The sequence below is a fragment of the Pseudopodoces humilis genome, chromosome 7, assembly GCF_049639895.1.
Source record: "Pseudopodoces humilis isolate 2021_Gansu_Grassland_sample_001 chromosome 7, ASM4963989v1, whole genome shotgun sequence".
Classification (NCBI taxonomy): domain Eukaryota; kingdom Metazoa; phylum Chordata; class Aves; order Passeriformes; family Paridae; genus Pseudopodoces; species Pseudopodoces humilis.
In genome coordinates this window covers 58,594,308-58,610,171 of record NC_142206.1, presented here as the reverse complement: position 1 = coordinate 58,610,171, position 15,864 = coordinate 58,594,308, and the positions used below count along the sequence as shown (strand labels likewise).

The 15,864-nt window shown below is 45.0% G+C and overlaps 2 protein-coding genes across 2 annotated transcripts in view; one reads left to right on the top strand and one right to left on the bottom strand.

Annotated features, from left to right (window-relative positions):
- Positions 1–292: 292 nt before the first annotated feature.
- TIMM9 (translocase of inner mitochondrial membrane 9) lies at positions 293–7,418 on the bottom strand. Its single transcript, XM_005528540.2, has 4 exons — positions 7,319–7,418; positions 3,527–3,590; positions 3,123–3,218; positions 293–787 (listed from the first exon to the last, which is right to left on the bottom strand). Exons 2-4 carry the CDS (start codon positions 3,563–3,565, stop codon positions 653–655), a joined length of 270 nt encoding a protein of 89 aa, XP_005528597.1. The 5' UTR covers positions 3,566–3,590; positions 7,319–7,418; the 3' UTR covers positions 293–652.
- Positions 7,419–7,707: 289 nt separating this feature from the next.
- KIAA0586 (KIAA0586 ortholog) overlaps positions 7,708–15,864 on the top strand; it is a 67,427-nt gene continuing 59,270 nt past the window's right edge. The window contains exons 1-10 of the mRNA XM_088057906.1: positions 7,708–8,162; positions 8,715–8,791; positions 9,357–9,423; positions 10,492–10,558; positions 10,847–11,024; positions 11,443–11,673; positions 12,317–12,485; positions 13,258–13,437; positions 14,234–14,354; positions 15,299–15,431. Coding sequence (XP_087914032.1) covers positions 7,919–8,162; positions 8,715–8,791; positions 9,357–9,423; positions 10,492–10,558; positions 10,847–11,024; positions 11,443–11,673; positions 12,317–12,485; positions 13,258–13,437; positions 14,234–14,354; positions 15,299–15,431 — 1,467 coding nt within the window. The 5' untranslated portion in view covers positions 7,708–7,918. The remainder of the gene's footprint in view (positions 8,163–8,714; positions 8,792–9,356; positions 9,424–10,491; positions 10,559–10,846; positions 11,025–11,442; positions 11,674–12,316; positions 12,486–13,257; positions 13,438–14,233; positions 14,355–15,298; positions 15,432–15,864) is intronic.

The following is a 15,864-nucleotide window of genomic DNA, read 5'->3' as shown; positions in this document are numbered from 1 at the left end:
CCAGGCAGCCAGGCTGGGAGGAGCCCATGGGGCTCCCTGAGGGAAACAAAAGGTGCACAGGAGCTGCCAGTGCCCCTCTGTCCCCTGTTAAGTGACAGGATAAGGCACCAAAGATAACCTGGGGCAAGGCCAGCAGAGCGGCCCTGCCTGAGCTCCCTCTGGCATCTGTCAGCTCCTAAAGCAGCAGTGAACGAACAGAACTCTAGAGCAGCTGAGCAAAGAGACCCCAGTAAACAAAATGCTGCTTTCAAATGTCCCAAAAATGGCTCTTTGGAAAGAACACACACGTGTATTTAGCTCCTGTTGATTTTATTTGAATTAAATAAAAAAGTGTATTCCCCACGTTCAATTGATTCATCTCAACCAGTCTTGGCACAAGGCAAGTGAGCCCTCCCACCACCCCTGAAATTCGGACACCAGTCTGTGGGCCCTGGGAAAAGCTGTATCTGCATTATTCCCTCGTGGAAACAAATTCCACTGCCAGGCCACCATGACTGAGCTCCTGTTTAACCCTTCATGGCCCCCACTGCCTGAGCAGCACCCACAGCTCTGCTCTGAGCTGCTGGACACACATCCTGACAGTAGGAATCCCCCAATGTGTTCTTGCCCAGGGAACACTGGCACAGCTTAAGTCAGAGCACAGTGCTCTGGTCTAACGAGGTTGGCTGAGCAGTCCTGCCTTGGCTGCCAGAGCCTCGTTCTGCTGGATGTGGTACTCCTGGAATCTCATGGAGATCCTCTGTGTCATCTTTAGATACTTCTGCAGGCAGTTTTCTGAGCAAGTTATCTACAGCAAGAGGGAAACAGAGGGCTTCAGACAGTGAATCAAACACGTCCCCAACCAGGACACAAAATATCACCACAGACAGGGATAAACAGGTGAGGACATCTCATATTGTCAAGCCTCAAGATGAGGACAGTAGAAAATGTAAAGTTGAGTTCTTCTATGCCTGAAACATCTACTAATATTCATTCTCATATTAAAGTCTCCATGGAAAACACCCTGGACCTAGGAGGTACCATTCTTTTGTCCTTGGGCTCCTCTTGTGGAATTGAACTGTACATTTTGAAATGATTAATAAATCTATTAAATGAGTAAATTTTATTTTAATTCTGTTTACAAACATACTGGCTTTGACAGCTACATATGAGCTGCTCTCTGCTAACTCAGTTTAACCCTTTTTTACCCTTGTTCCCATTGGCTCTATCAGCCTTCTGATACCTGCCTTGTTACCCTTCAGCAAAGCCACCAGAGTACATCCGTCAGCTGGACTGGCAAATAAATACCAGAGCCTATTCCAACCACAGTAGTCTTCAAATTTAAAGTGGTTTCTTAAGTGTAAAGAAAGAGTTATGAGATAATTTCTGAACTACAGTCCTACCAATTGGATATTCTGTGCCATGGCTCAAAACCTTGCTATCACTGCAAAGTGAAATTTGGGCAGAAATGAAAGCTAACCCCTTTGCCTGGGAAAGCAGCCATTGCTTTGGTTCTGCTGGTACAGAAGGATGTGAAAAGCAGAAGGGGTGAAAATGAGCTAGACAAAACCCCAAGAAGCTCCACACACCACCCAGCACCTGCCCTTCTCTGTCCTCAGCCTGGCAGCAGCTACAGCCAAACCTGCTGAGCAGGGGTGGAATCTCCCTAGGAAACAACTTCTGGACCTGCCCCAGCCTCTGCTGCCAGAGGGAGCGGCGTGTGTGACACCTTGCTGGGAAGTCCAGACTTGCACTGGCACTTGTGCAAGGAAAGAGCTCACGAGTTGGGTTTTTTCAAGTGTAGGATCCCAAAAGGGATGCATGGAGGTAGCAATCTCAATTACTTAATAAGGAACTATAACTCTCAAGAGAAACATGGGCATTTCCACAGCAGACAGACAGTGTCCATCTAGACAAGTGTCCTGTTTCCAGAGACAGGTGCTCTGCAAGAAATCCCATCATGGACAAGATGGGCAGAACTTTCCATAAGGAAATTCCTTCCTAGTTCCACTGTTAACAGATGGTTCCTGTGCTACCAGACATGAACCATCTGCAATGGTTCAAAACATGGCAGGTCACAATCAGAAAATGGTTTGGGTTGGGATGGACATTAAATAACATCTCATTCCAATGCCCAGCCATGGCAGGGACACCTCCCACTAGGCCTGGCTGCTCCAAGAATATTTTTTGGACCTAAATTATCTTTAATCCAAGAATAAATTATGACCTGTAATAGAATTCCACTAAAGCAGATGCAGAGAAGATTAGGAAAAGAAGAAATCTGTCTTGGGAAGCTAAGAAACTTCTGTTCAGGGCAGCAGAACCAAAGCTGAAAGGAGACGAGTTTTGCCTGCAGTGAGGAGGAGGAGGCTGCAAGGAGGCAGAAAGGCTCAGAAACAGTGGTTAGTTTAAAATCTTGGGCTTTTTTTTTTTGTCCTGCCAGCAGAGTCAAGCAAAGGTTATTAGATTTTTAAGCAACAAAATGATTAGGCTCTGAAACAGCCTCTCTACAGGCAAAGAGAAGCAAAAACATGCAACTAATCTTATGGAGAGCTTAATCTTTTTGCAGATGACGATGTGAGGGAGCTCCCTGCAGTGCAGGGAAATGGATTTAACAGCCAGAGCTGTGTTCCCATGACTCACTACAAAGCAGGAGCGTGGGCAGGTAAACAAATACTTCAGCAGAATTCCTCAAAGAATGAGATGCAGGCTGTAGGTGGGTAGCTTCCATGTCCATGGAGTTGCCATCCATGAGAAGGCACAAGAACCTCCACTGACAGTTCAGGGAATGAAACACATAAAATTGCAATAAAGCAGCCAATATTCAGTGGAGACTGGGCAGATTCTGTGTGTGGCAACCACTTCTAGAATGGTTTTAGTGTCAAGGAACCCTAAAGAGCACCCAGTGCCACCCCCTGCCATGGGCAGGGACACCTTCCACTATCCCAGGCTGCTCCAAGCCCTATCCAAGCTCGGATGTGATGGGACACTGATGGAAGCAACATGCCAGACACCCACACTCCACTGAAGGCTGCTGCCTCACTTTGTATCTTAGTTTAAAGATCAAAACTCTCTAAGTTGTTTCTGAATTTGGAATGCTACACAGCAATTCTACCAAAGGGTCATGAGAAGCCATCACCTACCTCTTCTGGTTTCACATCTCTGCTAGTGAAATCCTTTATGCAATCCACAAAGCAATTTTCTGTAAGTTTATTGTATGTGCCAAGAAACTCCTTGAACTGTAAGTAAAAATTGGACAATGAATATTAAAAAAAAATTTTACAAAATCAGTGTTTATTTTTCTTACACACAGGTGCATGGTGTAAGAAAATCTGAACAAGTCACTAGAAATATTTACTCTCCATCAGAAGATTTCAGCACCAAAAGCTGCTTGTACACAAAACATGCTGTTTTGTCAATGGTCACCCATTGAAATTTTGGTTGTGTTACCTCCGTTTTTATCCTTCCCTATGCCCTACACCTTCCACTCTGTGGGACAGAGCAGCTCATGACCTTCAAACCACCCCTCCCAAATGCAGCATCTCACCTGCTTGATCTGATCCGACTCTGATATTTGTCCAGCCATGTTCTACCACCTGTGACTCAGTCACCTAAAGGTGAGGATAAAAGTCGAGTTTTAATTAAAAAAGCATTTTGCATCAGAATGGAATTTTGTGCATCCTTGAAGTTTAAATGCAACTTTGCTAGTAAACTTCCAAGCCATTCACTCAAAGGGAAGTTACCTATTGGGAATGTATTCAGTTAAAAAACCAAGATAATTCCAGGTATGAAACCTTACCAGATCCACCTGCTAATTGCTGTCCTTTAAAGACTTTTAGGGCATTTCACACAGCTAAAGTGACTTACAGAATACCTTATTTTTATAGGTGCTGTCAAACTTACTAAATAAGCTAGGGCAGGAGCTGGGGAAGAAGCAAAGTCGTAACACTTCCTAGCCTTAGAGTTTCAGTGACTTTAGATGTGATCTGTAAAAAGTAAGGAAAAAAGGCAAATATAAACTGGCAGTCACTGAACAGATGCAGAACAAGGTGCAGGGCCTGGTTTCTGTGTAGCTGCACCAAACACCTGAACTACAGCAAAAGTTGTGGTTATTGTAGTGAATTAAATGCAAGAAAAACACAGAATAATTAAAATGGCCTTAAAGGAATGACACAGACAAAGAAAAAGGGAAGAAGTAAACAGTGATGGATCCAAGAATTTAAACAAGCATCCTCATGAAGACTCACATTCCTAATCCAACACACTGAACAAGTTAAGGCTTGAAAACTGCAGGTTTCCTTGAAGACTGAAGCCTAATCTTCCTTTTCTCTTAATTTCCATGTTATCTAAGACCTATTGCCACAGATGATAATGCAAACTAATATCACATGTAGGCAAGAACGAGCTCCTTGAGTGTAATTCAACCTGTGGAAGAAAAATGAGCACTGAAGAGCAATCACTTTGGAAAAAAAAAAGTTCTTTTAGTCCTTTAGCAAGGGCTATTTACAATTAATCTTCTATTATGCTTTGCCAACTTTGGGCAAGACATTTGTGTTTTTGTGAGCTTTATCTATTGCAGTCTCTCAGCAGGGGGAAATGAAGGGATACACAAGCTCCCTGAACATGAACAAAGAGACAGCAATAATTATTTCTCCAACAGAAAGAAAATGAAGCAACTAAAAATAGCAGCAGGGAGCTCTCATGAGAGTGAACTGCCCCTACATCCCCTCCCAGCAGCACAGGGATGGTGACATCTGCCTCTTAACATCACACTTTATCCCTGCACAGGGAGCCAGTTCAGAGATTGGAGGCCAAGGGCACAGATGATTCTGGGATGTAAGATACAAGAATTCCTCATGGGCAGACAAGTCACACAGGTTATTCTGAAGCAGAACCTACAGGATATGGTGGCTAACAAGGAACCAGGTTTTAGTTAGGTTCTCACTGAATCACAAACTGGTTTGGGATGAAAGGGACCTTCAAGATCATTTCATTCCACCCTCCTGCCATGGGCAGGGACACCTTCCACTATCCCAGGCTGCTCCAAGCCCCCTCCAGCTCAGCCTGGAACACTTCCAGGATGGGGTACCCACAGCTCCTCTGGGCACCCTGTGCCAGGGCCTCACCACGGTCACAGTCAAGATCTAACCCTGCCCTCTGGCAGTGCAAAACCATTCCCCCTTGTCCTGTCACCCCATGCCCTTGTCCAAAGTCCCTCTCCAGACTCTCTCCTAAACCCCTAATTTGTTTTAGGAAAATGGACATGCCCTGGAGTAGGCAGTGAGAGTGATGGCAACTCCACTCTCATTTCTCAGCCTGTGAAAAAACAAGACCAGTGACAATTCTCTCAGGGCAGGGTTTGTAGATAATTAAACAGAAACTGTAGGGAGCAGGGAAGACTTTTGTCCTCTGCCAAAGGCGGGAAGCTCAAAGCTTCAACTGTCAGTGCCATTTTCTCACACTTGGTGTTGATCTGTGTTTACAGCAAACCTGATCCCTGTCTTTCTGTGACTGATTTGGCAAGACTGGAAATGGCAGTTTGAAACTGTAGTTTCACAGAGCTTTGACACCTGGGAAAGGCTCTGATTCACATCTGATCTGAAGTGCCTGAAGCTCTTGTCCCAGTACAGGTATTTCACACATTCCACAGTGAAATTACAAGGCTCTGCTGCACCTTCAGCTATAAATCAGTTTACAGCTAAATACAAGCTACTGAACATTCCCAGGAATGTGCCAATCTGGTTTGTGGCAAAGTCTAGTAAATGTATTATTTCAAGCTTTCCTGCTGCTTCTCCCTTTCCTTCCAACTCTGAAAAAAGTTTTAGAAGGGTGATGAAAGAGTGCTCAGCACCTCAGCCAACCCAGCCCAGAGTTTACTACAGAGCTGTTCATACCACTCCTGCTCCGCTCAGGTTTAATCCTACAGAGCCTGGAGGACTTCCCTGTGGGCTAAACATGATTTAAAATTCAGCACTGCCCTTCTAAGCAAGGATATTCACACTGCAGGAATCAGAGGTCTCTGAATAAACCTCTGCTGCAAGGGACACACAGTCTGGGCACACTGGTTCACCAGAAAGGAGCAAAAACTGGGAAATCTCCCTTCTTGAAAGGTCCTTGGGCTCTTCCAAACATATTTTGGTGTTCTAAAGAGACATTAAGACAAGTCCCTTGAGCAAAATAAACCCTGTGTTTGGGATTTTTTCCCCATCTTTTTATGAAGAGCTGCATTTTTCTGAGAAGAAGAGTGATGGAAAGACACTATAAATCCCTCACAATTGTAAGCCCCATTAACCATCTGAATCAGTTGTAATTATCACCTACTCCATAAAAACAGCTGAAATGTCTCTTTAAACCATTGCTTCCACCTGCACACAGACAACACCCTGCAAGTGTTTATGAAGAGTGAAAACATCAAATCAAATATCTCAAAGAATAAAAATCTCAAGTCAAGGAATTGTGTCAAGGTAAACTCCCCACAGCTTGTAGAGAAAGTTCTTTTATCATGGGGGATTACTAGACTACAACTGGATTAACATCAGATTTAAAAGAAGCCCAAACAAATTGATTTTAAGAGGCCAGAGGCATTTAAAGAAGTGATTAGGGCAGGGTGACATGAGAGGGGCTAGTGAGGAGCTGGATAACCGGGTGTAGCTGATGCACGGGTTGTTATCATTCCCTGTCTCCTGGGTTTGGCCTGGACCCTGCTCTGAAGGGATCCGAGGTAGAAATCGAACACCAAAGGTGAGTTACCGAGTCAGCCAGACCTCAGGCACCAGGAGAGCCTCTGAGCACACTGAACCCGTGTACGGGCGTCAGGCCTGAAGGAAAATACACGTTTTCCCACCAACACTCTCCTATTTTAAGTGACATCACACCTGGCTGACGCTTCTCGCTCAATAAACCCATAACCTGAGGCTAACACGTCAAGCTTTATTTTTTTGGTCTTTTCCTTCTACTCCACCTTCCATTTCTCCATTCCAAGGGCACACCGAGTTCCTCTCCCTCGGGAAATCACTCGCTCAGCCAAGCCCCGGCCCAACATCGAGCAGAGAGCGTCCTTATCCCCACCGAGCCACCCGGCACGGGGAAAACCCCCGGGGCAGAGCGGGGATTTCCTCATTGAGGGCCCTAGGGAGCTCACACGGGCCACGGGGAGGCTCCCGGTTCCTCACGGGCTCTCCCAGGCCACGGGAACGCTCCCGGTCCCTCCCGGCCTCTCCCAGGCCACGGGAACGCTCCCGGTTCCCCCTGGCCCCTCAGGAACGCTCCCGGTCCCTCAGGAGCGCGCGCCCGTTCCCCCGCCCGTCCCCTCACGCGCTGCGGGCCCGTGCGCACTCACCGCCCCGCGCGCCGGCCCCGCAGATTCGCCACGCGCGCGCGCGCACGAGGCGGGCCCGCCCCTCCCCGGCCCCGCAGATTCGCCACGGGCCGGCGAATCGGCCGAGCGCGGACCCGCCGCCCGATTTACCCTCTCGGGCCGCGCGTTCCCCACCGGACGCTGTTGAGCTGCGGACCCGTGTTTCCCGCCGGACGGCGGTTGAGGGGACGCCGTGGCCATGGCACCGCGCGCTTCCGGTGCCGCCGGCCGGGCTGGGACAGCGGGAACGGGCAGGGACAGCGGGAACGGGCTGGGATCGGGGCTGGGATCAGGACTGGGATCGGGACTGAGACAGCGGGAACGGGGCTGGGACAGCGGGAACGGGCAGGGATCGGGGCTGGAACAGCAGGAACGGGGCTGAGACAGCGGGATCGGGGCTGGGACAGCGGGATCGGGGCTGGGACAGCGGGAGAGCTGCTCTCAGGGACGGCAGCCGTGCCCACGGCGGGGGAGGGAAGCCCGTCCCGGAGCCTCCAGGCTCCTGCCGCAGCCGCCACAGCGCCCGGCCCGCACGGCCGCCGCTCCGAGAAGGCGCCGCTGGCCTCAGCCCTCAGGCTGCCCATGGAAGCGGGCAGCAGCGGCAGCCAGGACTCGCTGGGCAGCCTGACGGCGGGCGATGTGCTGATCCGCTCCACGGCGGTCCGCAGGGAGCGGCTCCCGGCCCGCAGCCGCCCGGTGACGGACGGGACGGGGCCGCAGGACGCTGTGCCCAAGCTCCGTGCCGGGGGCTCGCCCTGCCCGGGGGATTCGGCTGCAGACCGGGCTCCGTGTGGGACCTCCCGCCGCTCCCCCAGCGCCGCTCCAGGTGCGTCCGTGACCGCCGGGTTCACCTCAGGCTTGTGCTGACAGCGCTGAGAGGCGATTTCAGCCACCGAACAGTTCTGTGGTTAAGGAACCTTTGCATCATCGTACTGCAGCTGTCAGCACTCTTTGTGTTCCCAAACTGTTTTGCACATGGAAAGTGAGTTGTGCAGGCCCTGGCACAGGGTGCCCAGAGAAGCTGTGGCTGCCCCTGGATCCCTGGAAGTGTCCAAGGCCAGGCTGGATGGGGCTTGGTGCAGCCTGGGATAGTGGAAGGTGTCCCTGCCCCTGGGGGCAGTTAATTCCTGTTAAACATTCCTGTTTAAAGGATGTTTAGTAATGTTCTCTTTTTCAGAGGTTTCCCCGTGCTGTAAATCAAATTTCTCATTCAGACTCACAGAATTTATTGATGTTTTTAAGCTTCAGCTCAATCTCTGTGGTCATTTGTGTTATGACAGTTGTGATGTTTAGGCATTCAGAGATAAGGGAAATGTGGAGTTTTACAGAAAATGCACCACAAATTATTCTGACCACAGTAAAACTGATTTTATTTTAGGAGTCCTAAGCACCAAAGTACATCCAGAAAGTCTGCTTCCAGTTGAAAATTCAAAGCCTGTGTTTTTATCCCAAATGGTAAGAAAAGTTGCTGTTCCTCTCTGTGATCCTGAGCTAAGAGAACACGGTTTTCCTCAAAAAGCTCCCCTATAAGCAGCACAAGATTTTGGCTCAGCCTCTTCACCACAAGTGTGCAACTGCTTTTCCTCTTGGAGTTGCTGCTAAGGTGGTTTTATTGTTGGTGTTTTTGGAGGGGCTTTATTTAACACTGAATGTTAGCAGTGCTTAATTCTCTGTGTTTGAATTGTCCAAGATTAGCAGCTTCTTTAAACTTAAGCAGGTATAGTTTCACTTCTACTTCTTTGCCCACAAATGAGGAGAATAAACTTACTTAGCACTCAGAATATGTGGTTTTAATTTGAATTGTGTTTGTGGAGTTTTAGTCCCTAAAATGCCGTGTGAGTTCTTGACAGCAGTGTCCAGACCCTTTGTGGCAGAGGTCATCACATGTTTTGTGCCAAGACCTTTGTGCTGCTGTGTGCAAATGGTTCCATTTGTGTGCTCAGCAATTCCATTTGCCTCCAAATATTTGCTACTGTTGGCAGAGGCTTTGATGTCTGCTTTTTCTGCTCTTGTTCTGAAGGATCATCCTGGAGAAGCTGCAGCACAAGATGATCCTTCACTGCTGGAAGACATCAGAGAACCTGAAGGTAAAACATCAATCACCCTTTTTTTTTTGTAAGGAGACTGATTAATTAAATAAAAAGGGAGCTTTTAGGTATTTTTTATATTATAGAAACTTCTGAGTGAAAATATTCAAAGGTTGCTTTGAGAAAAAGATGATAATTACAACAAACATTTTTAAATTTTGCAAATTTTACCTCATTCTTGCTGGCATTACATTTTTTTAATTGAGTGGGACATCTGCCAGTGTGCCAGAGTGTTGAGATTCCTCCAAACTATTCATGTCTCTGAATAGACAGTTTGGGGAAGGGGCTTGTTTTGATCCATTTTCCTCTTGTGAATTATTGTACTACAAGGGCATATTTTTCTTCAAGCAGCCTATACCAAAAAAATGTATTTCTAATCCTTAAGAATCCTAGGAAATCACAATGTCAGTGTATTTTCCTATAATTTCTGAACCTGCCAATTTCAATCAGATTTAGGGAAGTGAAGGCTTTTTAAAGAAAACACACTTATGCAGGTTTCTTGCATATCTGGAGCTGTGTAGAGGAGAAAAAATACAAATCAATACCCTAGTTAAGACCAAAAATCAATATTTTGTACTCACAGGCAGCACTTACCAGCATTTGCTTCCTCTGCCCAGCAAAGAGGGGGTGAGGGAGAGCCTGCAATCCTTTTAGCATGATTTACACCTATTAAGAAAGTCTGTTGTAATTTATGAATATGGTAGGGAAATACTGTTTCTGGGGTTTTCTTAATTGAATATTTTTCAATTTTATTGAATTTTATTGGCTGGGTTGTCTGGGCTTGAGTTACCATTGAGACTTTACTCACTATTATTGGACTTCATTGATAATAGCATTCAATGCTATAAAAACTGTGTTAAATGAAGCCTGCTCTTACTCTTACCATTATTTAGGTTTTCTACTTACTGAAAGGAAACAATTTGTTGTTGCAATAGATGATGTGGGTCCTGCAGGCAACAGATTCTTCACAGCAAAATTAAATGTACTGAAATAATATTTTGTCTCTATTTGTGAAATAGACATTTTGTGCCAATTATCTCAAAAAAGGATGTTTGTCCTTTCCCACAGATAATGTTTTTATTTCTCAGTATGCTGCTGGCCAGAAAGAGGTTCTGAGAGGAGTATTAATGCAAAAGTAAGTGTGAATTGTTGTTGGTGTCTGAGCTGTTCTGTTTCTGTACAATAGAATGCCAAAATGCATAGCTGGTAAGGAAGAAGTGTTTTTACTGTTCTCTGTCAGTGGTTTGGTTTTTTTTTCTGTGTATGAAAATGTTTTCAGTTGATTTTATTCCCTGGAGTGCCTTGTGTCAAAACTTCCAGGAGAAATGCTTATACAGTGATATCAATACTGTGTGTGGGAAATCATTTGCTTGGAGGAGATACAGAGAAAATGCTGTTTACAGGCTCTTCTTTATTTTTATAGAATTCAGAACATTCCTGTTCACAAGGAGGTGAAGGTGCAGCTCTTGGGAAATGCCTCCACAGGAAAAAGGGAAATTGTTGGGGGTGACAGCAGGTCAGCAGCCAGGGAAGCTGATTCTGCAGCAACCATTGCAGCAGCCACTGCTGCTGCCATTGCCACCACAGCTCCACTTCTCAAGGTGAGTGGGTGGCTCATGGGAGTAGCAGCTCTTTGTCCTCTGAAAAGAGTAAATGTTCCAAGCAAGCCTGAAATTGTTGATAGTAGCTCCAGAGAACCTGAATGTGTCTGCTCACTGCTTTGTGTGTTTGTCATCTCACACTCACTGACCAGTATACCAGAGGGAACTAATTTGGATTTAACTAAATGGGCAGAAGACAGAGAACATTTGATTTATCTGTTAGAAATTCGCAATATTGCTGAACTACCAAACTTTAAGGCTAAGTAGAATTTTGTTTCTTTTGGGATGCAAATCCAGGATTCTGTGAAGGATGTTTTGTTCTTACCATGCTCAGACATCTTCTGCAGTAATGGGATTTTTCCTCCCCACCTTCCTTTTTTTTTTCTTTATTTTTTTTTTTTTTAATCCTTTCTTTCAGGTTCAAAATGATTTGGAAGCAAAAGTGAACTCAGTTTCAGAGATGCTTCAGAAACTGCAGGAGACAGACAGGCAGCTGCAACGAGTGTCTGAACAGCAAGCAAATATGAAGGCTCAAAATGAACCCCACTACCACCAGAGAGTCAGCGAGCTTGAAAAACAAATGAGCACTTTCATGGCACAACGGATTCAGCACTTGGAAAAGCTACAGGAGCAACAAATGAATATTCAGGTATCTAAGTCACAATGCAAAAACTTCAGGTTAATAATTTCTTTTGTATCTCGGTGTTAATGTTGTAATAATTTGGATTGTTTCTTAGTGTTAGAAAGAAAGAAAGCTAAGTGGAAGTGGATCAGAGAAAGTGAAAGCTCCCAACAGTGAGAAAGACTCTGAGGGACTGGAGCATGTCCAGAGAAGGGCAGTGGAGCTGGGGAAGGGTCTGGAGCCCCAGGAGGGGCTGAGGGAGCTGGAAAGGGGCTCAGCCTGGAGAAAAGGAGGCTCAGGGGGCCGTTCTGGCTCTGCACAGCTCCCTGACAGGAGGAAAGGGCTAGTGCAGGTTGGGCTCTGCTCCCAGGGAACAGGGACAGGACAAGGGGAAATGGCCTCAAGTTGCACCTGGGTAGATTTTGGTTTGGTATTAGGGGAAATTCTTCACTGAAGGGTAGTCAGACATTGGAACATGCACAGGGCAGTGGTGTAGTCACCACCCCTGGAAGTGTTCAGAAAACATGGATGTGGCACTGGAGGACTTGGTTGGGTGGGGAATGTGGTGCTGCTGGGAGAAGAGTTGGACTTCAAAATCTTAAAGATCTTTTCCAACCTTAACAGTTCTGTGATTCAATGACCAGAAATACTCTGTAATTTTGTCTCCCAGTCCCATCTCATCAGCTCTGCAGTGAGCACCCGTGGCCTGCAGCAGGGTCCTGTGCCTGCCCCTGGGCCCCTGGCAGGACTCTGGGAGAAGCCTGAGCAGAGATCGCTCACTAACGAAGCACCTTCGTCTCACAGGGGTTTATTTCCTCCCAGTGCTGCACCTGCCCAAGGTGGAGATAAATTCTTACTGTCTTATTTTCACTGTTGGTTTTGCATTAATTTTGTGTCCATTAATATTGGATTGTGCATCACATCAGTAATGAGTACTAAGCATTTCTTCTGTGTAATTTGTTTTATTGCCCAATGTTCTTTATAATTTTTGTGACATTCTGAAGATGTTACAGTATCCTTCAGTTTAAATTAAAGTGTCACTTTTGATTTAATCAGTCTGTACCAGGAGGGACCTGGACTTAAAATAATCTTATTGAGACATGATTTGTCTGGAAGCCTGTGATGAGCTACAGTGGGGTTTTGGGTTTTTTTTTAAGTCAGAAGTATGAAATTTTCTTCCTGTTTACTTAACTAGTGTAGTAATGTTTTGCATTTTTGTGAAGAATTTATAGACCTGGCATGGGTTTTTTCCTAGATTTTTTTTCCTAGAGTCTGCAAGGGCAGGTAGTGATAGGACAAGGGGGAATGGCTCCAAACTGAAGGAATGTAGATTTAGATTAGATGCCAGGAAGAAATTCTTGTGAAGGTGGTGAGGCCCTGGCACAGGTTGCCCAGAGAAGCTGTGGCTGCCCCTGCATCCCTGGCAGTGTTCCAGGCAGGGTTGGATGGGACTTGGATCACCTTGGGATAGTGGAAGGTGTCCCTGCCCATGGCAGGAGGTTGGAACTGGATGATCTTTAAAGTCCCTTCCAATCCAAACCATTCTGTGATTCTATGATATCATTTTTCTTGAAGAAAATTGTTAACATTTAAATATCTTTAATTTTTTAGTGCTCCTTGAAGCATATTCAAGCCATTTTCCAAGTCATGGGGCTCATACACAAAAATCTCCTCTAAAGACACCAGTTCCTCGAAGATATGCTCCAGAACCTGTGCCCAAAATTGGGAAAATCACAGAGAAAGAAAACTCTGTAGTAGAAAAAGAAAATATTCCCAAACCTACAAGAGAAGGTATTGTCCTCCACTGACCTAACTGTTACGGCCTGGTGGTTACTTTATGTATTCCTCACATCCTCTGACCTTTTCTGTTGGGTTGCTGACACTTAAATGCATATATTCAGAATATTAGGAATCTACATTTGGGAAGGGTTAATTTTGTATATAAGTAACTCACAAGTAACTAAAGACTTAAAGACAGTGCTGATTTAATCTACAAAATTTCAGCAGGACTGCCCACTGAAATATTTTTTCAAAGACAAGTTTCAGGAAGATTAGACAAAATAATGTAAAACTTGGGAGCTACTCAATAACTTTTGTAATTATCATTGGTTAAATAGAATTTTTATTTCATTTTTTCGTGGGTCCACAAGGTCTTTGGGTTGTTGTATTGAAAGCAGCAAATGTAAAGCAAATGTAAATGAATTTTCTTTTACTGCTTTTGATCAGGTTCTGTTTCTGTTACAAAGCTGTTAGGTATTCTTATTGTTCAGTGGGTCCAGGAATAAATGAAGTAAGACAAAAGGAGAAGCATTCTGTCCATAATGTCACAGGTTTGTTCTCAGGGATTCAGTTCATTGCCATCCCAGTTCCTAGCATTGCTAATTTAAAGCAATCTTGGAAAGAGAGATCAGGTTTTAAGTGACTTGCCTTATCTGAAATAGATCTACATTTTTAAATATAAAAAAATATTTTATTCTTCTTGGTGAGTATTATATAACGGTGAAATACCTGGAAAGGAAAACAAAATATTAAATATATTGAACTACCCTAACTTTCTTTTTTTCTTCTTCATTTCACTTCATTTCAGGTGAAGGGAAATGTCTGGAACATGTTTTGAATTCTCAAGAAATACCACTAAAACAAGCTGAATTTTCCAAGAAGACAGCATTAGGCAGCAATGAAAGGAGCTGGCATTCTGAGAGAGACAGGTGGATAAACACAACAACCCAAAACTGAGGAAGAGTTTCTGTTTCAGTGAAGTTGAGGGAGGTGGATTAGACACTGATGGTATAACAGAGTCACTGCTGTGGTCCTTGAGGCTGGCACACCTGTGCTGGAGTATTTCTGTTTTGGCATTACTTTTGACAGGACATGAGGGAACAGCTGGAGCTGTGCCAGGGGAGGTTTAGGTTGGATTTCAGGAAAGATTCCTCCCCCAGAGGGTGCTGGCACTGCCCAGGCTCCCCAGGGAGCTGGCACGGCCCCAGGTCGACAGAATTCAGAGAGTTTGGACACCGCTCTCAGGCACAGGGTGACATTGTTGGGGTGTCTGTGCAGGGCCAGGAGTTGGACTCTGATCCTTGTGGGTCCCTTCCAGCTCTAATACCCCACGATTCTGTGGTTTCTTTTGAACTGCAGGCAGATGTTTCTAAGGATAGCTCACTACACCTCTCTCAGATGTCAGCTGGCTGCACTTGGAGCGTTTTTCAGGAGCAGCATCCACCTAACAATTCCTGAGCTTTAAAATAGGTGAAAAAATGTTCTTAGCCATGCAGTCTGAACCATATTTTCCCCAGGCAATAATGTGAAGTTATAATTTCACTAATTCAGGGAGAAACTGCTCATACATGCTAATGTAGAGCAGTGTAAACAAAAATGTTGATTGCTTCAAATGGAGAAATACCAGAAGTTTAAATGTTGTTCTATTCAATGTAATTTCACTATTGAAAATAAAAGGATATAGCTGAAGGTGTTAAGTGGTAAACAAAGAAAACCCAATAACCTCTCTATAACTTCAGATTCCAAAGCAAGTTTCATTTTATTTAAAGATTTGGTACTTGGGCTGTAAATTCCTGCTTGCTTTCCCAGTTGAATCTTTTCTTGGGCCACCTCAGGAGCCATGAGAGGTAACCAGGAGTGTTTCTCCCCTCAGACACAATGCTTTGCCTGGAGGCTTAATTCCTTCTATTGAAAGCTACAATACAATTGAGAAAACAGTGAAAAAAGCAGATGCTTTACTTCAAGATCTTGGCAAGCTGAGAAGAGAAATGCACAACATTCTGCAGGTAAAATCAGTCTAATCACAATGAGCAGGGGTTTGAGCAAGGTGAATAAAAATTGTGGAGGAAAACATAGAGGTGTGGTATCAGCAAAAGTGTTGCTCTTGCTTCTACACCTGTTAAAAAATCCACATTTGTTTTATAATTGAAATATTGGAGTCTCTGTGTGTTGAGGAGCTTTGAGCCTGAATAATGCTCTGGGTGTGCAATTGTCCCAGACATAAAATAGGTGAGAGAGAGGACAGAAAGAAGAAAAAAAGAAGTTTATTTGTTTGTTTTAAGGTTTTGGTTATTTTCAGTTCCTGTTCTCTGCAGAGCTACAGAGCTGATGTAATTTTTGTATTTGGGAAAGAACAATGTTCCATTTATCTCCAGTCAGCTTTAAGCATTTCCTTTATCATTTTGCCACTTCTTTTTGTATTGGGTACTGTTTCCAAGG

What these genes read in the sequence shown, in the direction of transcription:
- TIMM9 (XM_005528540.2), bottom strand. Translation starts at nt 3,565, where the DNA reads ATGGCTGGACAAATATCAGAGTCGGATCAGATCAAGCAG. An exon ending in AGTCGGATCAGATCAAGCAG is followed by an intron (nt 3,219 to 3,526) that starts GTGAGATGCTGC and finishes TTTTACTTACAG; the next exon opens with TTCAAGGAGTTTCTTGGCAC. An exon ending in GAGATGTGAAACCAGAAGAG is followed by an intron (nt 788 to 3,122) that starts GTAGGTGATGGC and finishes CTCTTGCTGTAG; the next exon opens with ATAACTTGCTCAGAAAACTG.